Source organism: Dipodomys merriami, unplaced genomic scaffold (genome assembly GCF_024711535.1).
Source record: "Dipodomys merriami isolate MVZ:Mamm:240054 unplaced genomic scaffold, mDipMer1.0.p SCAF_94, whole genome shotgun sequence".
NCBI classification, from domain to species: Eukaryota; Metazoa; Chordata; class Mammalia; order Rodentia; family Heteromyidae; genus Dipodomys; species Dipodomys merriami.
Genome location: NW_027206557.1, coordinates 1,864,083 through 1,873,722, shown reverse-complemented (window position 1 = coordinate 1,873,722; position 9,640 = coordinate 1,864,083). Strand labels below are relative to the sequence as shown.

The following is a 9,640-nucleotide window of genomic DNA, read 5'->3' as shown; positions in this document are numbered from 1 at the left end:
GTTGGATTTATGGGAAATAAAACCAGATAGCTTTTGTTGTTCCAGAGAAATTATTAATAGCATCCCTAAGTAATTTCCAAGCATCCTGGTTTGGATAATAAGATGTAGTTTCTTCCCAAGTAGTCCAGGTTGCTTTTTCACAATCCACTGCCAATCCAGGCACTCTGTTCAACAAAACTTTTCTCTAAAAGTTTTACTGTGTTTCTTAAACAGGGCAGGACTTGGATGACACAATCTAGGGCTTAGGGAAGGGCAAGGAGTGGGTATTCTTGTCATCAGATAGAGAAAACAGCTTGCTGGAAGAGGAACCGATAGAGGCAGTACTTGATGACTCCCATGAAGGCTGGTTGCAACCACACTTGAATAAGTTCCAGTATATCTAGTATATATCTAGTATATCTTTCTCCTACTTTTTTTTTTAATGCCAAAGCTAGTCCTATTTGGGTTTCTACCACAAATAATGAGAGTCTTGCTAATACTCCTAGCAAGCAGTGAAGAAATAGCTTTTTGCCGAGCTTGGGCTGTGGCTCATCCATATCTGGGGTTGCGGATCAGGGCCCTGGAGTTCAAAGCAGGCACTCGCTGGGTGGGTGGCATCCACACCTTCAGAGGACTCTTGATAGTGTAGGGTCAAAGTATGCACCGGATCACCATAGGGTTTGTTTAAACCAGTCCTCTATCCCCTCACTCCAACTCACTAGCTCTTAATCTTTAACTAGATGATCAAGGCAAGGCCCATCCGGACACTGTCCTGAATTTTGGGGAAACAGTCTGCGTTCCCCAGTAGCATTTCCTTCCCTTTCAGCGATTAATACCCGTAGGGGTACGTGTTCTTCACTCGGGGTGCTAAGTATGCAAATGAACAGCCTAAGGAAGACCCCCCCCCTCACACACACACCGTGCGCACAGGACGGGGTGGAGCCCAGGGATTCGGGGCTGGACGGAGGGAAGACACCGCTGCAAGAAGAGAACACGGGATAGAAGTGAGTTCGCTCCCGTCTGGAACACTGGACCTGCAGGCGTGCCTGCTTTGTCAGGAAAGCCCTGGTCGTCGCCCCAAGTCCCAGACACACATGAAATGCCGCCAGACGCGCCTCTAACTCGCACAGGACCTGATCCCCCAAGAGCACGGAGCCGGGGAGAAGCCAGGCACCCGAGGCGACCTCATAACCCCGCCCAGGCAGGAAGCCCCGCCCATCGGCCTCCGAGGCCCGCCCCCACGCCGTGGCCACGCCCCCGACAGCTCAGGTTACTCCTTTTCCTTGTCCTGGGGCTCCGCCTAAGCTCCCATGTACTACCCTTTACAGCTTTGAGACTCTTCCACCGCACTCTGTAGCCACGCCACTCACCGCCAAGGCACCGCCCACCACTTTCAGATTTCGCTCCCGCCCCCTTTGAATCAAGGCTACCCGGCAGCTTCACCGCGAAGGAGGCGCAACAGTACTGGCGAAGGGGTGGGCACGGCCTTGCAAGCGGAGGAGGCGTGGTCTTGCAGGCGGAGGGGTGTGGCCTGAGGACGGGGGAGGCGTGGCCTGCAGGCGGAGGAGGCGTGGCCCGACGGCGGAGGCGCGGGCGGCGCCGCGCGGACTCTCGCTTTGACACCCGCGGCGCGCGGCGGGCGGCGCGAGTTGGCTGCCGGACTTTCAGTCTGGATCCTGGCCGCGGCGGCCGTGCTGCCGGTCTCGGTGCAGCCTCGGAGTCCGGTCTCGCCGCTGCTCTCGCAGCCCGCGAACCTCCCTGCGGGTCTTCCCTGTTTGCGGAGAGCCAGAGTTTCTCCCGCAGAAAGAGCCGGGCGCGCGGACCGCGGCGGCGCGGGCGCGTCCCCGCAGGGCGCAGGCCGGGCTGGAGGCCGCAGGTGAGACCGGGCCGGTACCCTTTACCCCCAGCCGGGAGGAGGGAGCGGGGTGCGGGCGCAGCGTGGGGGGCCCCTCTCCCGTGTTTGCACGCGCGAGCCCTGAGTTCACAAGTTGCCCGGCCGCCGCAGAGAAGAGGGGGGCTCGAACTCTCGTCTGGCCCGGGCGAGGGGTGACCAAAGAGTTTAGGAGGGGCGCGGGCGGCGGGAGCCCGAAGGGATGGAGTCTGGAGCCTTGTTTGAAGGACCGCTGGCTCCCATGAAATCCGGCCCGGAGCAGCCGGCCCCAGCCCCTGGCCCTGAACCCCAGCATTGGTCCCAGGGCTAACAGCAGACGGCTGAATTCTGCCCATCTGTATGTTCATATCTAGGTGGCTCAGGAAAGGTCATTTTGGTCACCGGGCATGGAAGATTTGGTGTTCGTTTGCAGCAACGTGTTCCACTCCTAAATCCTGCACCTTCCCGGGTCTGGGAAAGTTTCCCCGGCTCCCTCCCCTAGGCGCAACTCTGCGGTGGACAGGCCTTCCTGCGCCCCTGCTCTTTCTTGGCTGGCCATGGGGAGCACCCTGGGCTGTCATCGCTCCATCCCCAGGGACCCTTCGGATCTGTCCCACAGCCGAAAGTTCAGTGCAGCCTGCAATTTCAGCAACATCCTGGTGAATCAGGAACGGCTCAACATCAACACGGCCACGGAGGAAGAACTGATGACCCTGCCTGGGGTGACACGGGCCGTGGCCCGCAGCATCGTGGAGTACCGGGAATACATCGGTGGCTTCAAGAAGGTGGAGGACCTGGCGCTGGTCAGTGGGGTGGGAGCCACCAAATTGGAGCAGGTCAAGTTTGAGATCTGTGTGAGCAGTAAGGGCAGCTCAGCCCAGCACTCTCCCAGCTCGCTGCGTCGGGATCTGCTGGCCGAGCAGCAGCCACACCACCTGGCCACCTCGGTGCCCCTCACACCGCGAGTCAACATCAACACAGCCACCCCGGCTCAGCTCATGAGTGTTCGAGGCCTCACGGAGAAGATGGCCCTCAACATCGTGGACTTCCGCAGGGAGCACGGCCCCTTTCGCAGTGTGGAGGACTTGGTGCGGATGGATGGGATCAGTGCGGCCTTTCTGGATAGGATCCGACACCAGGTGTTTGCTGAGCGGTCCAGGCCCCCATCCACCCACACCAACGGGGGCCTGACCTTCACTGCCAAGCCGCACCCCAGCCCTACCTCGCTGAGTCTGCAGAGTGAGGACCTGGACCTGCCTCCAGGGGGTCCCACGCAGATCATCTCCACCAGGCCCTCCGTAGAGGCCTTCGGAGGCACGAGGGACGGGAGGCCGGTGCTGAGGCTGGCCACCTGGAACTTTCAGGGCTGCTCGGTGGAGAAGGCCAACAACCCCGGAGTGCGTGAGGTGGTGTGCATGACACTCCTGGAAAACAGGTGAGGGATGTGACAGCAACTGGAGGGGGATGGGAAGTGGGGGTGGGGAGACACATCTGTGGATGCAAATAAGCTCACTCTGTGGGCTAGGGAGGAGGGCAAGAATATTTACTCAGTGTTCTTGGGGTTCTAGCCTATGTTTTCAACTGAGGCCCTGCTTGCTTTCTGCTCCAGAAGCTGTGTGGGCCCAGGGCCCCCATGTTTTGAGTGCGGTATAGCTGACATGGGGCTTGATTTGGGGGTTGGAGTTTGTGTGGGAGGGCACTGCTGTGCAGAAGATGGTTTGACTCAGGAGGCTTCCTAGGGTTCACAGTCTGTCAGCCGCTCCGCCTGGGAACACAGGCACAGTTTTGCTCGTGTACTAAGAACAATTGATTGAATTTTTTTTTAGTGGGAGGGGGAATCACATTTGTTCCATCACACCCTATTGATATGCACAAAACCATCACCAGATGTCTGTGCATAGAAACACTCCCTGTGTTTACCAAGAAGTTGTGCATGTCACTGGCCATCCTCTTTCCTTACTGAGCCTGAAGTTGGCATTCACTGCTAACTTCCCCTGTCCCATAGCCAGAAAAGGCTAAGTTCTGTGTGTGAATCCTGGCTGCATTTTCCCCTCTCAGCCAAAGGAGAAGAGACTTGCAGGGCAGGCCATTGACAGAAACGGTTTATATCATTCACGGCAGTGCTCTGTGGGAACATCCGTTAACTCCCCATAAAACAAAAACAGTATATGGTGCCAGGAACTCCTGCTGTTAGTAAAATAGCATGCATATAATGGCATCAGCTTTGGGAATTAAAGAAACATGTGTGGTCCTTTTATTGTGTTCTTGAGGGATTTCTCTCCCATCACCTAGGGGGACAGTGCTGATTTTGCTTTCTTTCGACCATCTCAGGTGGTTGGTGAGGTCAGCAGGGTGGGGGTTTGGTGACATGAAGTGATTTCTCAGTGGGAAACCACAGTGCCTTGTGCAGACCATCAGTACCGATGAGAGGAGAAAAGCAGGTCACAGTATTTCCCTGGCACCATCCGTAGGCATGCTTGTCACCAAGGAGGTGAATAAGCTGCATCTGAGAATGGGACCAGCAGCTCTCGAGTGTTCTTACCACATGCCAGTGTCACTGGTCTGGCCCCCTCACTCACCCTTGCTGGTCATCTCATGCTCAGAAGAGCTGGATACAGCCCCTGGAGATAACTAGGTAGGAATGGCTTGAGAATGCTTCTGTCCTCAGAGCACATGGGTGGGTAGAGTGGAGGGGAAGGGCATAGGCAGCCAGGGACTGCTGTTCACTTCCTATCAGGGGTTTCCTTGAGGCCCCTTTGGATGGGATATTGCCTCGTGGGCAGCTCTAGCAGCCCTAGCCTGTTTGTTTTCTCTCAACACTGTCCACAAAACTCTGTGTTCTGTGTTTAACACATATTCCAGGTACTACTGATGTATGCTTGGCTTTAAGAATCATTGTACCAGATGTTGGACAAGTTTTTGTTTTCCTCTGCCCTTTGTGCACTCTCTCTCTTTCTCTGTCTCTGTCTCTCTCTTTCTCTCTCTCTCTCTCTCTCTGTCCCCCCTCTCTTGTTCTTTTCTTCTTTCTTTTGCCCTGAGGCTTGAATTCAGGCTTGGGTGCTATCCCTGAGCTTGTATTTGCTCTAGGCTAGTGCTCTACCACTTTGAGCTCTAGCACCATTTTCAGCTTTTTGGTGGTTCATTGAAGAGTCCCACAGACTTCATGCCTGGGCTGGCTTTGAACCATGATCATCAGATCTCAGCCCCTTGAGTGGCTAGGATTAAAGGGGTGAGCAAGTGAAGCCTGGCTTCTGACTTTCTTTATAGAGCTCTTTTCCCTCACTGTCCTTTCTGGCCAGGCCAGTGCTTTCCTATGGAGCTTTCCAGGTACTTTTCTTTGCCTTTGGTTGTTCTGATCATCTCTATAGTTGTTCATTGTGTGGCCAAGGTTCCAGGGGGCAACTCAGTTTTTAGGACATGTGAATGTGGATGGGGAGAAAGGAGAAGGTGTGAGCAGGACAAGATGATTTGAAAGGTTTGAAAGTTCCAGCAACTCAGGAGGCTGCATCAACTGAACTTGTTCTGTTGTGTAGAGATGGGACTGCCCGCCCAGGGGTTTACTGTGAGGAGGAGCTTTCTCAGTATGGAGTCAGTAGGGTTTGCCCTGCTTTTATTAGGATTTCCTAGGCAGATGTGGTTTGTAGAGGATATTGAACTTTTGTCTTTGGGTGTCAGGGGAAGCTACCCAAATCCAATAGGGCTTAGAAGGAGGCACCTGTAAGTGATAGGAAGATGACCCCCCCCCCAGCTTGTTCCCATTGGCTCCATGAATTGTCCCTCCCTTCACCCCAACTTGTTCTCATTGGCTCTGTGAGTTGTCCTGGGGGTGGCTCCTCTTGCCTGGTCGTGGTGCTTTGGGTATTCAGGACACTCCTAGCACATGGCTTGTGTCTAGTAAACAGGAAGTAATAGGCTTAAGGCCTGATCCTATAGCACTGAGGCGGCTGCATTTGTCTGTGTGACTGTCCTAGAGTACAGAAAGCTGTCACAGAGTGACAAGTCATACTGATTTACAGCAGCCTGGTACATTCCAGCTGTTCCTTTTATTAGTAAGAGGACACATATTTGGTGTGAGCAAGAATGGATGCAGGTGATTTTCCTGTAGCTCTTCTTTTCTTATGTGTATATGCATGGCAGAAGAATCTTCTGACTTCTGGACATGTCTTTGTGTCTTCTGACACCTTGCCCTTTGTTACATTTCCCCAGTAACTCCAGGAAGTGGTAATCCTTACTGATTATTAATGACCCTCCATCTCTGGGTGTGGAAAATAAAACTGGAGTAGTTGAATGACTTGTCTTTGAAACACAGCCCCATTAGTGACTCAGCCTGGATGAGGCTGAGTACTGGACCTTTTGCCTATAGACCACACTGATTGTTTGTACACAGGATATGTTTGGTGAGCAGAGCACCTTCATGCTGCCTGTTGGTCAGGCATCCCATGCTCTGCTAAGACAGGGCCCTTGCCAGATCATGTGCCAGGCACAGAAACCAAATCCTTTGTACAAATGTTTTACAGCAGTCACGAGCAGGTTTGCAAAGCGAACAGCTGGCTCCTGGTGTTCCCTTCTGCAAGTTTACTTGAGTGGATGTATTTTCTTCCTGAAAGTACCCAGAGGAGCTAGGAGCTGGAGTCCTTGTCCTAAGGTGCTTCTGCCTGGGTGGATGGGAGTAAGGGAGCTACAAGAGACTGTGCTTTGCTTGAGGTAGCACAGCACAGAGCCAGATAATTATAGAGTCTCCTGGAGCCTTTAGGAACACCCTGCTGGTGGTTCAGAACTGATGTATCTCATCAGACTCTTCTGCCAAGCCTCAGTCTTAGTGTTCTTCATGTTCAGTATTTATGGGGCAAGATAGAAAGAGAAGTGCTTCTGCAATGTCCTTGAAAGACGCTGTGGCAGGCCACGTGTGGAAAGAAGACTGTTTAATTTGTATTTGTTCTTCTAGATAATTGTTTTATTCTGTTTACTCAAGAGTCTAAACCCTGGGTACCTGACATAATCTCCAGAAGATATCAGGAGATTTAACATCCCAGTTGCTCTTCTCCCCCTCCCACTCTCCCTCCACGGCCTACATCAGGAAGACGTTCTAGTGTCTTCTAACGGTTTAAATCTGATTTCTTGCTGATAGGCAGTATTGAAGCCCCAGGTAGATTAGTGCCTGACACATGCACAGATTGTGGGAAAAGCATTCTTTGTTGATCAGACCTGATTGGTGGGATAAATACAGACACAAACCATTTTGTCATTTTTATTGAAAACTACGTATTGAATCCCTGCCACAAACATATATGAGCTGGATGTGGTGGAGGTTAGCTGGCCTGATGACCTGACAGAATTAACTTAAAATTAACTCCATCTTTAAGGCTTGGCATTAAAACCGTGTGGTAAGCCTAGACACATAATTGAAAGGGGGCTGTATTTTTCCTATGTGAATGACAAGACTTGTCCAGGGGTAGGGGAAGGACAGGTTGAGGGGCAAAATGGCTTCCTGAAGTAGAGATGGAAATCTGTTTTGCCTGTTTTGAGGAAACTGAGGGTAGGTAAGATTAAGCAGCTTCTATGTGGCCTTTGAAAGTGGAGATGTTGGAATCAGAATTTGTTTGAGCCAGGTCTTTGTTTATTTTCAAACCTGGGACCAGGTAAGTCTTTCCCAAAATGTTGTGTCCTTCCATATCCTGACTCTGAGGCTGGCCTGCCTACACCCCAACCATGATTTCCTCTCTGTCTTGAGTCTGGGTTGGCCAGGTACCAGCGTATTGGGGGAAGGAGGGCTTCACCTAGACTCAGGCCTTGGGAGACTTCTGCTTCCTTCCTGTTTTTGTTCCTGCAAAGGACGAGATTGTTGCCAAATGTAGAGCCAGTCAGAGGGTTTCAGGGCTGCTAGAACCAATTGGAGGGTATCAGTTACCTTTAGAACCAATCAGAGGACATTAGGGCCCCTACAGCCAATCAGTGGGTGTTATGTGCCTCTACCCAGCCCTCAGCTGTGAGCCTGTGACCTTGTGCCCTGTTCCAAAGTGGACTTACTGGTTTTCTGAACCAAAGAATTCTGGGCCCTTTCCAGAAAGAAAGGTGGTCATCAATTTGTAAGGAAAGATAACATGAGAGATGGGAAGTCCTTGTATTGGCATTGCTTGGGGTTTATTTAATTGGAGAGAAAACAGTTAGTTCTGTTTTCTAAGTAAGTTTAGTACCTCTGGGGTCTGATTTCAAGGTTCAATGGGGGTTTGAAAGTGTTGATTCTTCTAAATTCTATCATTCCTTTATCACCCATCCATCCACCCATCCTTTCATTCAAACAATTCTTCTGGGCTTTCTGTAGCTGTTAGGTTGTATATCAGGTTCTGCTTACAAAGTGAATGAGGCAAGCCCCTTATTCTTTGGGAACCTCCATTCTGGGTGGGGAGACGTCAGTAAGCACCTCCAGAGTGCTGGAGGTCATGGAGGGGAGTGAGGAGAAGCTTGCTTTGTTGGTGGATATCATGGAAAGCCTCAGCTGAGTGCTGCGAAGGAGCCTGCCTGAGAGTGTTCCAAAGAGACAGAGTTCCAAGAGTGTCAGATGGGTGGGTGCAGAAGGAGACAGGCCTCTGTCTGCTGGGGCCTCCAAGTAAGTCTCTTATTTTAATGGCAGAGAGGACCACCAAGACTGGAAGCAAAGGCCAATGAGACGTTCCTTGCCAGGTAGTCCTGGCTGCTGGGCTGTAAGCAGTGGATTGTGGGAGTTGAGGAGAGGCAGAGGCAGAGCTCAGGGTGGTGAGCGTGAAGATGGGGAGTGTTGGGCATGAGGGACTTTCTCAAAGGTGAAGGATTTCTAGAAGACAGGTGGAGAGGCCCTAGAGAAGTCCAGAAGTAACATGCACCAATGAACTAGGATAGGCTTGGGGATTGAAGGTAACTCTAGTTTTAGGGGACATTTACATCAGTTCGGTTTCTTGTTGAGTAAGTGTCTACTTTGTACCCCCTACTGGATGAGGCTGGTGGCATGGGGAGACCATGCCCTGTGGCCAGGGAAGTGCACAGTGTGGAAGGGAGACACACACACGGCAGGCAATTTATGGTATGAGGAAGGATCTGGCTAAAGGGCCTGAAAGTATGGGAGGCGGTTGGGTACTGGTCTGCATGGATCAGCAGGTGAGTAGAGACCTCAGCCTCAGCAGGAGAACAGGCTGAGGGGAAGAGGATCAAGTCAGGAAGTTGGAAGGTTGCTAACCAGGAGGAAGGTCTTGCTCTGAGAGACAGGGATGTGGTCATGATTTGGGCTGAGTCAGCAGCTTCTTTTTCTCCCTCTCCTCCCCTCCCTCTCTCTCTTCTCTCAGCTGAGGAGAGGGAGGCATGGATATCTAAGCCACATCCTTTTCCTTCTAATACGCAACACTCAGATAGAAACACAGCAAGCTTCAGTATTAGTACACAAACATCTTATTACAAAGCAAAGAGCCTTATTCCAGAATGCCCAAATAAAACTCTGCAGGTGACAGATACCATGACGGGGTTTGTGACAAATTGACTGGCTCATCCCAACCTGCCCTGCCCCAGTGCTGTGAAGTACTCAAGGTGCCCCTGCCCCTGTGGCCCTTCATACCACACATCCAGGACACACCTTCAAAAGGCCTGGCTCTCCCTCACAACAAACCTAAGCCAATTCCTACTGGCTATACATCAGCTAGGTTCTGGGCCACGGTTCTTACTGTTGTGTGTTGATTGACAGCTATCAATTATGGGGGACCCCAGTGGCATGGGGGAGATGTTCCACCATACATGTGTCATTAGCAAAAAAAATGGACTCCTTCC

General features: G+C 51.9%; 1 protein-coding gene across 2 annotated transcripts in view; it reads left to right on the top strand.

Moving 5' to 3' along the window:
- The first annotated feature begins 1,641 nt into the window (after nt 1-1,641).
- The window catches only part of Eepd1 (endonuclease/exonuclease/phosphatase family domain containing 1), an 82,104-nt gene continuing 74,105 nt past the window's right edge, over nt 1,642-9,640 (top strand). For both annotated transcript variants that reach the window (XM_070014187.1, XM_070014186.1), the window contains exons 1-2: nt 1,642-1,855; nt 2,224-3,284. In XM_070014187.1, coding sequence (XP_069870288.1) covers nt 2,407-3,284 — 878 coding nt within the window. In that variant the 5' untranslated portion in view covers nt 1,642-1,855; nt 2,224-2,406. The remainder of the gene's footprint in view (nt 1,856-2,223; nt 3,285-9,640) is intronic.